The sequence below is a fragment of the Typha angustifolia genome, chromosome 13, assembly GCF_048772165.1.
Source record: "Typha angustifolia cultivar Huaian chromosome 13, ASM4877216v1, whole genome shotgun sequence".
Taxonomy (NCBI): Eukaryota; Viridiplantae; Streptophyta; class Magnoliopsida; order Poales; family Typhaceae; genus Typha; species Typha angustifolia.
In genome coordinates, this window is record NC_133251.1 from 17,367,059 (window position 1) to 17,386,438 (window position 19,380).

A 19,380-nucleotide genomic window follows, 5' to 3' on the forward strand; every position below is an offset into this window, starting at 1 on the left:
GAAGCACCCTGGTGTGGGGACCGGTAAGTTATCGGATCCGGATCCAACCTTGATGGGTTCAACTAAATCCTACTCGTCTTCAAACCGACCGCATAAAAAGGCAGCTCTTCCTATCCTTCTTCCCCAGCTTTATCCACTTCTATCTCCCTTGCTCTCTGGTTCTTGGGTGCCATGGCCGCCCTACTCTCCCTCTCCACTACTCCCACTCCCTCTTCCCTCCTCCGGCTACCTTCTTCTCCGTTCAAGGTTTCGCCTCTCTCTCTCTCTCTCTCTCTCTCTCTCTCTTCCCCCCTTCCCTTTCTCCAATCTCCACATCCTCTTCTCATCTTTCTAGTCTCACTTATTTCTTCTTCTCACAGGGCAATGCGAAGACTCTTTCGGCACCTAATTCACGTCTCGTCCGAAAGCTCCCATCTTTGCGTTCCTTAGTCCTCTGCCGGGCTTCCACGGCCGCTGAGTCCACGGCCGCTTCGGCCGCCGAGCGCTTTCGGCTCAACAACTTGGCCCCGCAGCCTGGGTCGAGGAAGAAAGGGAAGAGAAAAGGGCGGGGGATCGCCGCGGGGCAGGGAAATAGTTGCGGGTTTGGTATGAGAGGCCAGAAGTCGAGGTCTGGGCCCGGGGTCCGCAAGGGCTTTGAGGGTGGGCAGATGCCGCTCTATCGCCGACTCCCCAAGCTCCGTGGAATTGCTGGAGGTGGATATATTTTTTGTTTTCATGCATTCTTTATGCTTGTTATATTGCTTCAGTGAGAGATTAGTAAAATTGCTTGAGAAGAAGCAAAAGTAGCTTGATTTATTCCTGCCAATAGCCGTATTCAGATTGATCTGGAAAGGCCCTGACTTATACCTGACAATTTAAATTAGAGTCTGATGAGAAGACCGGATGTTGACTGCTAACATCCTGTTTGGAAACCTGTAATCCTGGAATTTAATTAAATTGGATTCTAATCAAGTCCGCTGTCTGTAACTGTTAATTTGTTAGATTTCGATAGATTTTAGTGGATTTCATTGGATATAAACAAATTCAATGATTTGAGGTCAGATTTAGCAGATAAACAAATCCAACTTTTGAGGTTGGATTTGGTGTACCGCGAGAATTCCTTTAGCATGAGTGTTAGCCGGTGAAAAAACTAACTCGACCTGCCTTGTGTTTAATCATTCATTAATTCGTCATGGTCTTCAGATGAGAGGGAAACCCTGATTCCACTTGATAGAACTGCATTTCCTCATTTTTGAGCCCTTTACTGATGTATCCATGACACATGCATAGCATGTGTAAAGTGTAAACAATAGTTTGGAAAGAGTTGCAACAGCACACTGCATAAATTGCTCTATAATATACAAAGTAGTCTTTTGGTTTATAGAATACCCTACCATGTAGTCATTTTCAGTAGGATGAGTAGCTAACTTATTTGATACTTATGGGTCTGACTAATGCTTCCAGCAGTTGAGGTATATCATTGCAACCTTTCTATATTTATGAGATATTGATTGATCTTATTTTCTTTATTTGTAACTGTATTTCTATATTCCATCTGTAAAGTGCATTTTCTATACTACTATATTTTTTCTGTTTGTGTACATCTGATATAAAGCGTCAACTTTTAGCAAGTAGTCTTGTCAGCCTAGTGTATATAACGATATCAATTTCACCTTTGTTACCAGGGATGCATGCAGGATTACCGAAGTTCGTTCCTGTGAATCTGAAAGACATAGCAAATGCAGGATTTCAGGAAGGTGATGAGATATCACTGGAGTCCTTAAAAGCAAGGGGCTTGATCAACCCATCCGGCAGGGAAAGAAGGCTACCGCTTAAGGTATGAAGGCTATCTAAGTAGTTTTCAGTACTTGTTTCTAGGAATGACTTCATTTAGTTGAGCAGAGAAGCTTAGCGAGATTTTATTGACATTATCTGTATTAGGATATCACTTCACATCCCTGCAGTTTTACTTTGCTTTGACTTCTTGATGAGTTCTTGCCTGTGGATTTTTGTTTGTGGTTTACCAGATACAGTTTGATGTTTTTTATGAATCTTGTAGCTTGTTTAGTGGAAATGAATGTCATATGGTACGATTAATTCAAAATGCAGCATGGTATAGTTGATGCACATACCTTGCGGGGGAAATAACAATTTGTTGGATCTGTGTGCTTATCCTACTTATCTGCCTGTTATTAGATTTTGGGAGACGGAGACTTGCCCGTCAAGTTGAACATAAAGGCCCGAGCCGTTTCAGCAGCTGCAAGAGAGAAGCTTGAGGCTGCTGGTTGCACAGTTACTCTACTGCCTGGTAGGAAGAAGTGGATAAAACCATCCGTTGCCAAGAACATTACACGTGCAGAGGAATATTTTGCTAAGAAAAAGGCAGCAGAGGCAGGTGGTGCTGATCAAGGTTCTGCATAAAGCAACTTCACCATTTCTAATGTCCAATTTCGCATGCCGGGAAGATCTCATATGGTCTGAATGTTATATAAATCATGTTATTTGTGCCTTGTATTAGTGTATCCAATTCTTTCCTTTAGTTTGAACCTTGATGGTTGCATTCCTAGATTTTCCTTCTCATATCTATGTCATTTGATGTTTCCTATTCTCTTTTGCAGCCTTATATATAGCATATACAATAGATCCAAGTGTTCACAACAGCTTCTAATGGGCTCGAACCGGGCCTCTTTCCATGTACCAACCCTTGCTCACTTTAAGCAGAACTCCGCCTGATCTGATCCAAGCCCAAAAATTTCTTGTAGGTCCCTCTAGCAACCCTTTATGTTTTTGAAATTAAAAGATGTGAAATTTATCTAAAATACTATAGGGATGTTTGGTAGAAGTATACAAAATTTTTCTCTAGATGTTGAATCTAGAAAAAATAAATGACTTGTTTGGTTAATTGTATTTCATAATATTATATTTGTTAAATGCATATTTTGTTAGCTATATTTCATAATAACGTATTTAGTAAACAAGTGTTTAATAAGAAAAGAATAGAAGGGATGAGAGGAAAGAAAAAATGCATTAGGGTTGAGGATAGAAATAGGTAGTAATGAGAGAGATGGGTTATGGTTGAGTTGGGATCGAAATGAGATGGATCGAAATAAGAGGAGAAAGATTATGTCAGGATGATTAGATGCAGTCTTTGATATCTATTTGATCCAAATAGATGCTAAAAATTTTAGCTGAGTTTAATTAGTTTTTTAAAATACTATTGTTTAGATTTTGTGCACCAAATTAAATAATAAATTTTTCATTAAATACTGTATCTATTAGATACAATATTTAAAAAAGCTCTCAACTAACGGCGTTATACATTTTAATTTTGTTTTCATTCACATGCCACTATATCGATATTTGACTCTTATAATACCTCAAAATTCTCTCAAGCACTTAGTTTTTTTTGTCCTTCTACTTAGTTAGCCAGATTTTATTTTAAAATTATTTCTAACAAAAATTCTAATGGAGTATTAACTTAGAGTAGCAGCGAACGATATTTTAGCCGATCAAGATATAATTAACTCTAATTTTAGTTAAAATTTTAAAAGATTATATTGTTTTATATTTCTTGATTATGAATATGTAAAAGTTTGGTTGATAATGAAGTTGGATAGTTAGCATTTAATATATACTTGATAATTAGAAAAAGAAAAAGAAAATCTGGTCATCGCAAGAAGTCGACAGAAAACTTTGGGACCAGAGGCTTGGATTAATGCTATTTTCTCAGTTACTTTTATTAAATTCGAGTAGTAGATTATACACTCTTCTCCATCCTTCTAAACTTCTGCTGATCTCCTGATCTCTCTCTCAAATCAGAAGCTCATTTGCCGCTGCTTTGTAGTTAACCATGAGAAATTAAGATACCATCTTGATGTATGTATATATAAATAAAATACATAACATCTTATGTTCCATATTCACTATCTCTATACTGAAGTCCTGATCAGTAATTAAGCATCAAAGAAGCATATAGCTATCCTTAATTATTGAAATTAAGGTTCTGGTTTATAAATATGACTTCCTAATTCACAGAACGAAAAGATCAGTAAAGCTAAACAAAAGTAAAGTAAAATAAAATAAAAGAGGTTATGTACTAAGAGCTATGGAGGGGGGATTATTTAAGCCCATCAAAAAGCAAAGGGCCCAGGGATCGGCGCAGCCCCCACCGCCGGCGGAGCCGAAAGAAAGGCCGCCCGCTTCACGAACCGCCCTTTCATCCGCGGCCGCTTCTCCGCGTTGAGCTTCCGCACCTCGTACCTTATCTTCTTCGAGAACAGCCGCGTCCGCCGCTTCTCACGGTACCTCGACACCCTCGCCTCCCTTCCCCCGTCCCCGGCCGCCATGCACGCCGCCCCTACTAATCCTACCTCATCCCCGCTACCTCCTCCATTCCACATCCCCTATAATTACATGAACAATTCAGCGTTTAATATAACTACCATTTCATGCCAATCCTGAAACTAAAAGATCGATACATGTATATAAATATGTATATATAACCTACCGGAAAGTCAGGCAAGCAGTCGTCGGGATTAAACTGGGGCCGTTCACCGTCGGTCCACGGTGAGCAATCCCTGTGAGACCACGCCGTGATAACGGCTTCATAATCCAACCTCAGCATCATCTTGCAGTCTCCAGATCTTGATGATACCATCACCTCCCCCTCCTCCGCTGCTATTTGCTCTTCGAGCAATTCTCCCTTGGGCGAGCTGAGATCGCCGCAGTCGAATTCAATCTCCATCTCCATACCCACGTCGTTAAATTCCGCCTTCACCTCTGGCTTCTCGCCATCTTCCGTCAGACCCAGCCCGAGAAGGTTCTCCATGTCGGCGGCGAACTCTGCGAGGTCTATATCGGACGGCTGGAACCCGGTGAGGACGTCATCATCGATGCCGCCTGCGCTCGGGGAGACGTGGGCTACCTCGGCAGGCTTCAAATTCAACTCCTCGATCGAGGAGTCGTTGCACTCGTCGAGATGACGCGGAGGCGAGCAGAACTCGGTGAGTATGGGGTCAAAGATCGGCACGCGGTAGAGCAACTCCACCTCCGCTTCCTCCTCCTCCTCCTCATCTCCTTCCTCCTCGATCCTCTTCTCTTCCTCGAGATCCGGGACGAGCGTAGTCGGCTCTGCTTTAAGATTCGCCCCCGTCTTGCCGCGTGGAGTGCGGGCCTTGCGCTTGAATCCGTGTAGCCACGCGGGACTTGATGGGTGGTCGGCGTCAAGAGGAAGAGGAGGAGGGCGGGAGGAGGAGGAGGCGAGGCGAAGGCGGTGGTGGCGTCGGGCGAGGGGGTTGGCGGTGTGGACCGACGTGTCGCAAGCCTGGCAAAGGAAGGCGTCGTCCGCCGCGCAGTACCACCGCGCCCGCCGCCGGAGGCAGCCATCGCATGCACGCGCGGTCTTCGCCCCGACGGCGCTCGCGGCGGCCATCCGGTGCTTCTCGGAGTTGCTCATCAAGATCCGAATCCGTATTCGCCCTCAACCTCACCTTCACCACTGCTGAATTGGGAGGATTGTGATGGAGAACATTGGAGAGAAATATCACCTCCTTTTCTTATATTTATTCAGTACGACTACGAAGGCTGTAATAATGAGACGAGGGCAGGGCGGGGCGGACCCACAGGTGCGCTTTTCTCTTGCGTGGCGAAAGGCGAGAGGGTAAGGGAGTATGATGGGTCCCGCGGGAAGGGGCTTATCTCGCGCGCGATTGGTCCGGAGGTAAAAGGCCATCCGTTTGCCTGGAATGCTATTGGGCGAGGAGTCATATAGTGGGATTTCGCGTGGGGCCCACGTGGAAGATTGACACTCGACACTCGGCTGGGCTATCACGTATCTATCAGTCGAGTTGCTTTCCCCCATTGGCTCCTTTGTGACTAAGTGGTGTGGTCCCCCGCCTCCTATGGCTACTGACCTTCTCCAAGGGATTCAATTTGAAGGGACGAGTATTGTCCGCTACAACCACTGAATTCTTGCCACCGTACCCCATCCATCCTGTGCAGCCAGTCGCGGGGTTTCGTTCGGTTTCACTGCAGTTATTTCTAGATTTGGAGGGGGCAGAGAATTGTACAGGAGAGGGGGACGTGGCGACCGGGTCGATTGATCTCTCTTTTACTTAATTTTTATTGCAGATTGTGTGCAAGCGAGTGTGCAGGACTGTGGTGCATGGTGGTAACGAACGTCTGCACTGCAATCCGGATGGATACGATCTTGATTCTGTCGTCGCCATCGTCACGTGGTTTGATGTAACCTTTTGTTGGTTGGTTGGCTCGGTGGCCCATTGGGCTGAGGAACGTGAGAGTGATGCGGCATGGCAGGTGGCGCTCTGTGGTTCTACCCAAACTCCCATTCTCCACCCTAAATTCTCTCTCTCCCTCTCTCTCTCTCTCTCTCTCTCTTTCCCCCTTTACATATACATTATATATATATATATATATATATATATATAGTGGATGTTTTTTTTTCCTCTTTTTGCTATGGAATTTATATGGGAACAATTTTTATATAAGTCACTTTCGTTTTAAGTGATTTAATTTAGAAGTTGTTGATCCAAAATATTACTTATTTATAATTATATAAAAAAATTATTCTAAAACTTAGTAATTTTCTTAGCTATTTTTAAACTTATATATAAATTACTGATCATATTAACAACTTATAATTAAATAGCGTTTCGTGTAGCAGTTTTGTAACTCACATAGTCTTATATTTAGCAGCTCTGAGCACTATTTAGTTCAGTTTGAATTAAAGCAATTGAAACCTGGATAAAAATGAAGTTTAAAATATATTTTGAATAAAGTGTTATTATAATCCATCTTGCTCAGCATAGCTCGATAAAACTTAAATATATATACAATATTAATTTATAGAATAATTTATGATCATTAGATTAAGATCTAATTGTTTATATCAATCTCTAACTTTGATCGCTTTAATTGAATCTTATTTAGTTTAAGCTTGAATTAAACTTGATTTTTTCCAGCCTTAATAAGGATTGCATTAAGCTTGTCTAAGAATGGAGCATGAATTAGACTTGAGTTAAGCTCAATTAAAACTGGAGCATGAATTAGAGTTGAGTTAAGCTCAATTAAAACGGGCTTGAATTGAGCTCATATAAAATTTGAACTCGAATTGAACTCTCAAAAACAAGCAAGCTAAGCCTGCATTAAAAAAAAAAAATATTCGAAATTAATTTTGAGCGAATCTTCTCTGCCAAGCTTGGTCCGTTTACACCACCACCATGTCGGCATCACTATTTGATCATCAATACTTAGATGTATACATGTGAGACAAAATTTGAACAGTTTTACATGTCTCCTACAAAGTAATGTCAATAACGTAGCATGCTTTACTAATAATTTTGTTTTATCTCAATTATTAATAGCCAGGAAATCTTCAAAATTAGACAAATATTACTTTTTATATTTATCATCTTTTACCGATGTAGACAGTTGAGTGCATTAATTTTTAACGTGAACTCTACCAACCGAAGTAAACCTCTCCCTATATATATATATATATATATATATATATATAAAGCTGTTAATCTTTTCTAACAAATATTTATTAATTGTGAGCTTTGTTATCTATCTCGATCCACTCTTTATCATATCTTTCTCAAGTTATTCATGGTACTTGAGATAAGCTAAAGATACGGCAACAGTAAGTCATGCATCTGGATAATGACGAGTAATTCTTACTAAAGATCTAATATAAGTTGTCGCCTTATTTCTCTCTATACTTTTTCTCTCATTTAATTAGTCTTGACTTGGAGTCTTGAAGTATTTGGAAAGCTGCAGAGATAGTTACAGTACGTGATGCGTTTGGATAAGGATGACACATTTAACCAGACATCGATCTAAATAATCCAACGAAATAACAACAGTGGAAATTTTCCAAGTCCAAACACAAAGCATATCCCTTTCAAAGAACCGACACTTTTGGATTTAAACATATATAGATCCCATATAATCCAACTATATTTCCCACTGATCGAATTGATCATGACATTGACTGTCTGATATATTCAATTACTAGCTACACATTTATGTGCAATTTGCTGCAGTCCAGATACTTGCCAGACCATGATTGGCTGCCATGCTGCTCAGAAATCCACTTAAAACTGCTGCAAGAATGGCACAAGTCTTCACTGGCTTCTTTATTCCTGGGAAGAATACGTAAATTCTAATATATATATATATATATATATATATATATATATATATGTCTCTCAAAAGATACCATACTTACATCCATTATTCTCATTTCTTAATAGTATATGAAACAAAACCATAAGTAAGAACAAGGATAGAACTTTTTGCAGCAATAAAGATTTATTCTCCTTTGCCTAAGAGGTGCCCATCTTGATGATATATATATATATATATATTGATACTAATTATTCTCATCAGAAAAGCTTAGGTGATGTCTTTTACTCTCGGGGCTTTTCACATTGATAGTAGCTGTGCGAAATAAGACGCAGAACTGGGTTGCTGAGATGGACCCACAAGTACTGAAAGGCTACGTGGATGTCTCTTAACCCATTGCAATGCATGTGGCCTTGCTTTATTGACGAGGGTTGTGAGTAGAAAGACTAGTGACGTGCATGCGTTGCTGGCCTCTTTTCTTATGTGATGTGAATTCCAGGGAGTAATAATTGTACTCCTTTTGGATGTTCTTAGTTCAGATCTCTATTCTCCATTGTTCTAAATCTTTGTTATTCTCTTTTAATTTATCGTTAGGAGATGCTCCTTGGGGTTTACTAGTGTTGTTTGGATTGACCAAGTATGCGACTCGTCATGGATCCATAGGGAATATGCAATCCTCTAGATCTCCTCTCTCTCTCTCTCTCCATATATATATATATATATATATATATATATATATCATTTATGAAGTTAACTAAGTTGATCTCTTCGTTTTTTATGAAGTTAATAGTTGATGGATTCTTGTTGTTAATGATGTTAGTTATATATTGTTTTTGATAACTTGTGAATCCGTAGATTATTCACAAGGTTAGGTAGATGCCAATGTTAATTACTTAATACCAAACCAAGGATGAAGTATTACTCATTCTTCTCTTTCCCTTTCTATTTCCTTCTATTCTTTTCCTGTTCGAAAGAAATTGGCACACTTTTTATCTCATAAATACTGTTCCAACTGTGATAATAAGCTTTGCAATGGAGCATTCTAACGCCAAAACATATATAATCTTCAGACATTAATTCGTTCCTCACCTTTTGAGGTCAATTAAGGACACAAATTATGGCCTTAAAACATTGAGAGAAAAAAAAAAAGTTAGGAAAGAGGAAGAGAGGTAAATACTCGAAGCAAGATCATAATTTTTGTTCCTTAATCTAAATTTGTTGTCTGTCACTAAACCACGGTTCGGCACAAAAGAAAGTACGAAAATTAATCACCCCATTTATTCTGGAGCCGACTCGAGATCCTCGTCATGGGGTTGGCGTTCAACAGAACAAATTTAATAACTCACATGGAAGCAATGAGAACCCCTGGCAAGAAAGCACAAGCATTTATTACATCCCCTCCCCCCAGCTGGAATCTATATCTCTACCAAACCCAGCAACTAAATTTATGAGATTCATCCCATCCATCCACATCTTAATGAATTCACCACCGGCATGGCGAAATCATCAGCTGAAACAAGTATTGTTTTCACCATCCCATTTAATTCAATTTGTTACATAAAATTGCATCTGTTACATAGCAACAGAAGAAAAGAAAGAAAGAAAGAAATAAAAGAAAGAAGAAGATTCAAACAGTTTGGTGATACCAAATAGTCTATACGATGGTTGATAACTTTTTTCTGATATGTAGAGAGGTTTTGACGTGTAAATTTAGAGCTTGACGATCTCCGGGATTTCGACTGGGTAACGATGGATGCAATCGGCCCAGGGCCCGTCTACAGGGGTCTTAACGGTTCGGATGCACTTCCAAACGGCGCTGTTGCATTTGAACCCGCTACCGAACCCGATTTGCCAGACGCGGTCGCCGCGCCGCATCCGGCCCTTGGACTCGATGTAGTTGAGCTCGTACCAGAGCGAGCTGCTCGAGGTGTTGCCGAACCGATGCAGCGCCATGCGGGAGGCCTCCACGTGCTCCGCCGACAGCTGGAGATTCTTCTGGAGCTCGTCGATGACGGCGCGACCGCCTGCGTGTATGCAGAAGTGTTCGAACGCTTGCTTGAAATCCGGGATGTATGGTTTCCATTTTGGGTTGATGAGCTTGCGACCGACGAGGGTTACGAAGAAGAGGAGTTGCTCCGACATGGGGAGGACTAGTGGGCCAATCGTGGTGATGTTGGATTTTAACGCTTCTCCGGCGATGGCCATGAGATCTTTGGATAAAGAGATCCCCGAGTGGCCTTCGCTGTCTTCTTCCTCGAAGACGCAGCGGTAGGCGCGGTCGTCGGCGCCTTTGTGGGTGCGGACCACGTGGACGAGTTTGTACTTAGCGCGGCTGGCTTCGCGGCGGCGGTTGGAGAGGAGGATGGCGGCGGCGCCCATGCGGAAGAGGCAGTTGGGCAGCAGCATGTCCCGGCGGCTGCCGCGGTAGAAGTTAGGGGTGATGATCTCGGTGGATATGACGAGGGCGTTGGAATTGGCGTGGACTTGGAGCATGTCGCGCGCCAGATCGATCGAGATGAGCCCTGCGCTGCAACCCATGCCGGACAAGTTGAAGCTTCGTATGTTGCTGCGCAGCTTGTAGTTGTTAATGATCATCGCCGATAGCGACGGCGTCGGCGAGAATAAGCTGCAGTTTACGACGAGGATGTCGATGTCCTTGGGCTTGATGCCCGTCCTCTTCAACAGATCGTCGATGGCCGAGAAGATCACGAGGCGCGCCTCGGCCCGAGCCGCCTCCATGGTGGGGGTCGGAGGTATGTAGTGGTTCGCCGGCGGGAGGTACGTCTCCTCCCCGAGGCCGGAGCGCTCCAAGATTCGCGTCTGGAACTGGACGGTCTTCTCATCGGAGTTGAAGAGGCGGCAGTGTTCCATGAAGGTGGCGTAGGGGACGCGGCAGCTCGCCGGAGGCTTGTAGCAGGCATAGTCGACGAGGTAGACGGGGCGGGGGCGGGAGATGAAGTAGACGGTGGCCACGAAGACGACGAGGAAGGTGGTGCAGATTAGGTGGATGAGATCCAAGTGGAGGGAGTTCCACAGAGACAGGATCTCCTCCGGACCGAGGCGGACGAGCTCGAGAGCCGTGGCGGCGATCGCCGGGACGAGGAGGAAGGTGAGGAAGTTGTTGACCAGGCATTGGTAGCCGAGTTTGACATACTTGAGCTTGACGGAGCTGGAGAAGTCGGGCATCCCGGTGGCCGGCATCTTTAAGAGAGAGAGAGAGAGAGAGAGAGAGAGCTAAGATATATCTTGAGGATTAATGGCTATTGCTGGTGTTTGAAGAAAGACTGAGGTGGTGGGATAGAATTTATAAGGACTTCGGCCGACCATTAAATGAGGACAGTTGACGGGTTAATTAGATTAGTTTAAAGAGCATAAATACACTACTTGTCTTATATAATCTCAATAACCTTCCAACTATCTATCTATCTGTCTATCTAAATAAATAAATAAATATTATATCATATTATATATGAGAAATTACATCACTATACCGTGCATATCCTAGGATATATATTAATATATAACTCCTATATCTAAGTATGTATGACGTTAAAAATTTATATTAGTTTCATATATGTGACGTTATAAAGAAAGTAGTTGAATAGATTAGTGAAAAAAAAGTTTTTAACTGTAAGTGCTCATTTGTCATCTCTACTGTTGACTGTTATCCTCTTTGATGCGAATATTCACTCTTAAGTGTCATTTCCATGAATAAGTTCGAGTGGAAACTTTCCCCCACCTCGAAAGCTATCTGAAGTCTTGGAGATAAAAGGAAAAAAAAAAAATAAATCAACGTAAATAAAGCAATGACAAACCTACCACATTGACTGAAAATAATGTCGATGATACCTGGGAGATATTAAATGCCTGCAGCTCCTCAAGTTGCGTATTCCTTTTTATTTTTTAGTGTGGAGATTGATGGGTTGTTCTACCTGCCGTGATGAAATCCGTGGGATGATTAGGCTTTAGGAGTTCGGAGTTGGGCGTTGGGAGTTGGGCAGTTGGAGGAGGGTGATCTGAAACTGTTTATATAATTTTCAGTATTTATTCCTTGATCTTCTTTTATTTATCAATCCCTATCTTATCGTCAATTCCTAAGAATATGGGTTATGGGTGCAAATGGGGTTAGATCACTTCCCATAAAAGAAACAAATACTAATTTCTAATCAATAAAGGAATCACCATTTTAATTACCCGAGAAAATATAGCAAAAAAGAAATGCTTGGTTACTCATCTAAGTTGATGATTACGATTTTTCTGTGTATAATATTGAGATAATAGTATGATTGGACCATAGTAAGCATTATACGAATGAAATGCATGGCAATTGGCAAGTTGGCAAATAGAGAAAGGAGTCTAAAAGGAAGAACCATTAAGCGGAGTTAATGATGATGGCGATTGATCGAACACTAGCTATGGATATCCAAGCAGGTTTACTGAACTTTAAATAAATTGATATAAATCTTTATAAATATTGTGTGCCAATTTACTGATTGCTCGATGTTAGCTTGTTTAATTAGATGCATATCTAGTTTGGCAATCAGCCCAACTAACTTTTTCTCCATTTTTAATGCATTTACCACAACTGATGTGATAGTAATTGGGAGAGAGAGGGATTCAGCCATCCAGGCAAGGATTGACAGTATAGAAATTGATCAGATAGCCAATCTATTTAGAAGGTTTATTAAAAAAAATCATAAGAAATTGTCTTATTAGTATACTTTAGTATCTTTAATTAAAAAAATTATTTTCCTTCTTAACCGCTCTTAAATCACATTTAGATAAATCAAAGTCAGAAAAAAATATTTGGGATGCTAGTCTCTATATATGATACTTAATAGAATTTAATTGTTTTCATTGGAACTGAATATTTCTGTTTGAAAAATAATGGATAGCTAGTTTTTCTCTCATTATGTTCACTTTTTCCATATTCTATTCTTGGGCATCAATATGGATGTAACAAAATGAGGATTATTTTCTTTTAGAATTTGAAAAATTAACTCAAGTGGCAAATTAATTCCATTAAACTCAACTTAAAATCATCAGATTTCATTGCACATATTTAAATCCATTCAACATCTCTAAAATGAACTGAAATCTTATCACCGAATGATTCCAAAGAGTATAGAGAAACTAGAATTCCGAATTAATTGAATTATACGTACGGATTTTAGCTAGATGGGGTGTTAAACTTGTATATATATGCTGAAGGATGAAGGAAAAGGGACTTAATTAATTTTTCTGCAATAAATTTATCTACAATCTTTTGTGTATATTGGCTCATAACTACGAGGACCCTACATTAGAGTCCTTATAGAGAGGTTACCCATTTCAGGAGATGCAAGCTTCCTACCAAACAGTACTCTTTTTTTGTTTTTTTTGGAATCATCTAAGCAAGTAAAAAAACACTATGATCTTTGGCTGCTAGGTGAGTTGGTAGAGAAATTTATGCCTTAAAGTGAACGGCAAACATCAAGTTGCCTTTTAATTATTCTTGATCTACCATTTCTATCAAGGGAGAAAGCCTTCTTTGTCTTGCTTCTTTGTCCGTCAATAGTATAGATAAAAGCTCTTTGAGGATAGACCTAAACCAATGAAAAGTATAAGAAGTAGATTTACTCAAGGCAGCTAACCAGTGCAGCTTGATTAGCTTATCTAAACACATGAGAAATATAAATTATATTTAGAGAAGCTAACAAAGGAAAAATATCAGACAAGATTTAATCCTCCAAGAACCCAATGACTGACTTTTGATAAGGTTCATCGACACCTCCGAGTCGGACTTAATTTCCAGATTAGAGAGTTGATGTTCTTACACCTAAATGAGCGTTACTTTTAGAGCTTCAGCTTCAAGTTGAATGGCTGAAATCCTATTTTTTGGGCCTAGTTATGTGACAATGAGCAAATTACTATGATCCCGAAAGATGTGACCAATACTATCCTGACCCAAATCAGCTACATAAGCATCATCAACTTCATTTAGCCTCACAAGATCAGCCGGAGAAGAAAAGGATTATGTTTAACTTATCAAAAATAATGAAAGACTATCACTACAAAATTAACTATATATTCACTATAAATATTGCTCGAATTAAGTAATTAAGTCAATGTAGAGTTGCAAAAAAAAAGGAAAAAAAGAAAGAACCTGGAAACATCTTCAAAATGATTCCTCATTTAAAAAAGTTCTATCATTTTCCAAAATAAATAGTTTGGACTGTGGCTATTCAAAAGAAGAAGACCTGCAATCAAGATCACTAATTATTGTGTCCCGGGGGAGTCAACAATGCAGTTGAGCATTTAATTGCAGATAAAGAAAAGAAGGATTCAATATGCATATATGGTCAAGAGGATACAACTTGATATACATTTAATTAAGTTATCTAGGAGACTAAACATGAGATTACTTGGAATATCTTAAAAGAAAACTATATATATGTGGTTTATGAACTTGATAAATACATCTAACTGCAGGCAATAAATTTATCGAGAATGAAATGCCTGATGCCGAAGTGCCAATGTGAAATATATCTGAAAAGTTTTGAAAGATGTATGAGTCACTGAAGTTAATTAGCTATAAATATGCGAGGCGCTCTATTAATTTCTTTCTTGTGTGTGAGCCAGAAACAGTTCTTGTTGAAGTTAGGTAGCAAGATATTAATTGCACAGACAAATTTAAAAGCATCTGAGGGTAAAACTCGTGAACTGAAAATTGCAGAAGTAGTTAAGATGTTACAGTTAACTTTACAACATGATTTAGATTGAACACTCTGTTCTGTTAGCTCATTAGTCGGATTCCACTACCTGTCTATGATATTACGCGTTCGAATGTCTTCGTGAATGTTGGATTTGATGTTTGGTAGATTTTTCATTAGAGTATTATTTTACAGTTATTCTAGATTTTTCTTTTACTTTAAAAATTGTGCAATCTAATTTAGAGTAGGGTATTCTAATATCTACTTATGGTCTAAAATAATGGTATAATAATTTATTTTGATGTGATATAAAGTTAAGGTAAATTATAAATAATAAGTAAAAAAAATTGACTAAAATGAACTAGATTTGACATAGAAATTTAGATGAATTATTTTGGTATGCAATGTATACTTGAGTGAAGATGAGACAGAACCTCCATTAGATTCTATAAGAGTTGGGGTCACTGTAGAAGTGGTGGACAACCTCATTGCCACTATATAAGTTGGGATTGGATCTCAAATTTGATATCTTAATTGAATCCAGCCCAAAAATGGAAGCCCAATTCTTGGCTAAATGCCATTTTCCTTTATATATTTTCTAATAAGAGTTTATAAATCTAATAATTTTGAAATATTTATTAAGCTGCCACGTAACCTGTTTGAAAATAATTTCTGCATCCAGGTATACAGGCAATCCATGGACATCCGTGCGAGACAACTCTGACACATGTGTGTGACTGTGAGGAAACACTCACGGAAAACTCGCACTTTCCCCTCACATCTCTCTCTCTCTCTCTCTCTCTCTCTCTCTCGATGGCGACTTCCACTGCTACTCCTACTCCTACTCCCACTCCCACTCCCACTGAGGAAGCAGCACCTCCACTTCCACTTCCACTCCCAACTCCTCCTTACCCCGAGGTAAGTCTCTGTCTCTATTTTCCCCATGATTTCCAAGCTTCAAATGGGAAAAAATGTTAGCCCTCGAATCCCAAGACCTAATTGTCCTCTCTCTCCGCAGTTGATCTTGTCCGCGCTCGCGGCACTCGCCGATCCCAACGGCTCAATCAAATCGGCGATCTCGAGCCACATCGAGTCGTCCCTCGCCGGAGATCTCCCGCCGTCGCACGCCTCCCTCCTCGCGGCGCACCTCGCCCGCATGGCCGACACCGGGAAGCTCGCAGTCGCCGACGGCAACTACAAGATCCCGGAGACCGGAGCCATTCCCACTAAGCGCGGCCGTGGTCGGCCGCCGAAAGCCAAACTCGCCGGCGCCGGCGACGGAGACTCAGCCGGACTCCCGCGGCCTCGCGGCCGGCCGCCGAAGCCGCGGGATCCATTGGCCCCCGTTAAGGTCGCGCGGCCACGCGGCAGGCCGCCCAAGAATGGCACCTCTGCCGGGATGGGGCTCTCGGTGGCTGCCGTAGGGGAGAAAAGGCCACGTGGCAGGCCTCCCAAGGTCCGGGCGCAGTTTGCTGAGGTAGGGTTCGTGTGAAGGAGGTGATGGTATTCGAATACTAACTGGTAATTTCTATGTTGTTCTTGTGTGTTCTTCTAATTTAAAAGAGGAGAAAGGGTCGTGGGTAGTGTTGTTGCTTGGCATTCAGGGTCACTGTCTAGGGTTTTAGGTGTTTGTGGTGTATGTTGTGCATGATGAATGCGTGATGGAATTAGGTGGAAATGACTTATTCACATCTACACTTTCTTTAATTTCCTTTTGCCATTAATTGCCTATTTTCTTTTAATTGTGTTGCATGCATGGGTTACATACTAATTTTTAGAGACGCTTGTCCTCAGACCAGGAAATTAAGTTGATGATGAGAACTTGAAATCCAATCTAGATTCTTGGTTGCAGATTCATGTTAATGTTGCTTCGTTTTTTTCAAAAAAGATATTTGTGGAATTTGAGCGGTGTCGAAGTTGTTCTTGAACTATGGCGTGATAGCATTACTTACTAGAGGACAATGTATGTGCTGCTGTTTGTTTGTTTGTTCTTCTGAGTTTAACAGGGTCAAAAAGTTTGAGTATTTAGCTGTAGTACTTTCTTATTAATGTGTATATTATGGAAACTGGTGCTCAACAAAGGTGCTAATTAATCTACTGTTTAGATGTATACTTGCTTATAACTGTAATGACATATTTTCTTGAAGCACATAATTTCTGGTTTAGAGACTCAAATTAATTTCGCAAGGAGCTTTTGCAGTTCATCACAGGTATTGTTTTCCTTTCTCCCTCCATTACTGATTATTTTGTTCAAGCAATAACTTTCATACTCCTAGATAACTTACTCCTAGATAACTTACTCCAGCTCCTCATTGATGTTTTTCAGTCAGTCATATTTATCATAATTGCCGTACCTATCCTTATATTCTGTGGCTTTACACAGGAGATTCGTTGGATTCATCAAATATAATCTTGATGGCATTCTACCTTTAATACAAACAATTTATTTGGAAGATGCTTTTTTTTTTTTCTGTTCAATTGTTGAGGAGCTTATACATATGCTTTCTTTCCCCTGCCTCTTAGCAAAATGGTAATTATGTCTGATTTTTACTGAGGATCTACATGTTTGTTGATTATAATCTGGTTGATACTGATGCATATTGTCATGGTAAAGTAGAAAGAGACACTTTCTTTATCAATATTGATTTAAGTGTTTGACGGAAGATAGTATTCCTTTTCGTTTTTTTCATTAGAGCTGATCTACTTATTGTGGAACTGGTCTATGAATGTAATATGATAAGGTACTTTTGTGGAAGTGTTATATAATAAGGTACTCAATACTCTATTAACTTTCGTTTAGAATATCTTTTTATGCTAATCATACCTTTCCTATATGTCTTCTATTTGTTGACTTATTTCTAAAATATAACTTGCTGGAATAATTCATTACTTAGACGTTCTTTCAGTCAATGTATAAGATGCCTGTGAGTTTTAGCAATAATAGCTGGAAAGAATCAAAAGCCTTGAGGGCAGAATTTTTGCAGTTTAGGCTGGTAACTCTTTGAAGTAGAAGTTAATCCTCCCGCTTTATGTGGATCCCGTGCCACTGAATTACTACTCTCAGGGCATGTCAGTTAAGAGGGATGGGCTGTCCACCGTCAGCCGTCTGTCCCACACATAGTTGAAGATAACTCATTTTGCTCCATCAGATATTTGTTAGTTATACTCGTTAAATGTGCAAATCATTCATAGAAAATGGCACTGTAAGAGGCAGGAACCTTGTCCCTTCTGGGCTGACAATGATATTGCAAAGTCGGAGGCCAGAGGTTGCTAGAACTCCAATAGGTAGATGTGAATCTTATTGCTGAATCTGCATTTCTACAAATATGCTTCACAAAGTGCCCTGCGCTCATGATTTCGGAATGAGCCTCCTGGGTTTGATATCGGTTTATCACTTATCAGTATAGGGTTGTGCAAGGATATGTATGTTTGTGTAAAAATTTCATTGTATCCCAAAGTGTAGTTAATTTTATTGATGTGAAATATAGAACATGGGTTGGATGTAACTTGGAGACTCATTGGTTAAGCAACAAATTCTTTTCCTATGACATGCTACTATTATTGAGATTCATAGTTTATTGTTTCCTTACAATGTAGAAGTTAGTGTCATCTACTTTCTTATATATCATAGTTATTGCAACTGGGCAATAATACCTGAAGTTTCAAAACCTCCTTGAATACAAAGGTACGCGGCTACATCCACGTCAACTTTCAGTTCAAAGTAAGAACTTATATTGCTGTAGTTCTCACTCCCAAACTAATGCTAGTTTTCTTCAGGAGTTTCATGGATTATGTTCTTCGTTTTATAGCCTTAAGTCAGACAGATTCAGAGAAGCTATGCTGGAGTTCAAAAATTTCATGCCAATTAATGTGGCGTTTTTTTTTTTAATTTAAATGAGACAATTTTTTATTAAGATGCACCAAGTTCATGAAGAAAGAAAGACTTGGACTTAACTCTAGTTCGATGATTACTTGTATAGATTATGCATGGAATTGGTATTCTGCATGGATATTGAGCAGGTGTCAATGACCACCTACTAGTTTTTACCTTTCGTCATATTTTGGTTTCTGAGTTTCACCACCTGCATTTTAGTCTTTTTTTTTTTTTAAAAAAAATCTTTATTCGGCATGTATACAGGTATATCTGAAGAAAAATAATGACAGTAAATAAGGAATTTTATTTTTGATCACAATATATATCTCTGGTTTCGGTTTATCTTTCTGAATACGCAGTGACTTTGCTAATAGCTCGTATGTAGATACCCTTTTCTGAGCAGGTAGTGTTACATTACATTTACTTAAATGCTTAAAATCATTCTCATACCATGCAACAAGATCCTGATAAACTAACACAACACATTTAATTGTTTCTTTCGTACCACAAGCAGTGTGAGAAGCCTTCCGTGATCACCATCAATTTCAGATGAACTACAACTCCACTCATTATTCAACACTTTTCTTCAAAAGATGTACCAATTTCCACTGGATGTGGAAAGCATAAAAATACCGTTTGTCTTTCTTTTCTTTCTTTTTTTTTTCTGTTGAGAAACTGCATTGTTGTTTA

The 19,380-nt window shown here is 39.9% G+C and overlaps 4 protein-coding genes across 5 annotated transcripts; 2 read left to right on the plus strand and 2 right to left on the minus strand.

Annotated features, from left to right (window-relative positions):
- The first annotated feature begins 105 nt into the window (after positions 1 to 105).
- On the plus strand, positions 106 to 2,584 carry LOC140773746 (large ribosomal subunit protein uL15c). The gene is made up of 4 exons (XM_073116462.1): positions 106 to 246; positions 360 to 693; positions 1,665 to 1,816; positions 2,176 to 2,584. Exons 1-4 carry the CDS (start codon positions 172 to 174, stop codon positions 2,398 to 2,400), a joined length of 786 nt encoding a protein of 261 aa, XP_072972563.1. The 5' UTR covers positions 106 to 171; the 3' UTR covers positions 2,401 to 2,584.
- A 1,348-nt stretch (positions 2,585 to 3,932) lies between these two features.
- LOC140774473 (zinc finger protein CONSTANS-LIKE 16-like) lies at positions 3,933 to 5,524 on the minus strand. The gene is made up of 2 exons (XM_073117482.1): positions 4,487 to 5,524; positions 3,933 to 4,382 (listed from the first exon to the last, which is right to left on the minus strand). The coding sequence occupies exons 1-2, from the start codon at positions 5,432 to 5,434 to the stop codon at positions 4,110 to 4,112; spliced, it is 1,221 nt and encodes a 406-aa protein (XP_072973583.1). The 5' UTR covers positions 5,435 to 5,524; the 3' UTR covers positions 3,933 to 4,109.
- Positions 5,525 to 9,635: 4,111 nt separating this feature from the next.
- Positions 9,636 to 18,649, minus strand: LOC140773411 (3-ketoacyl-CoA synthase 6-like). Of its 2 annotated transcripts, XM_073115950.1 has the most exons (2): positions 18,155 to 18,649; positions 9,636 to 11,309 (listed from the first exon to the last, which is right to left on the minus strand). In XM_073115950.1, exons 1-2 carry the CDS (start codon positions 18,333 to 18,335, stop codon positions 9,835 to 9,837), a joined length of 1,656 nt encoding a protein of 551 aa, XP_072972051.1. In that variant the 5' UTR covers positions 18,336 to 18,649; the 3' UTR covers positions 9,636 to 9,834. The 2 variants fall into 2 exon arrangements, with proteins under 2 accessions (XP_072972051.1, XP_072972049.1); XM_073115948.1 differs by lacking the exon at positions 18,155 to 18,649 and having other exon boundaries at positions 9,636 to 11,406.
- Positions 15,572 to 18,127, plus strand: LOC140773412 (uncharacterized). The gene is made up of 2 exons (XM_073115951.1): positions 15,572 to 15,734; positions 15,835 to 18,127. The coding sequence occupies exons 1-2, from the start codon at positions 15,630 to 15,632 to the stop codon at positions 16,306 to 16,308; spliced, it is 579 nt and encodes a 192-aa protein (XP_072972052.1). The 5' UTR covers positions 15,572 to 15,629; the 3' UTR covers positions 16,309 to 18,127.
- Positions 18,650 to 19,380: the final 731 nt, after the last annotated feature.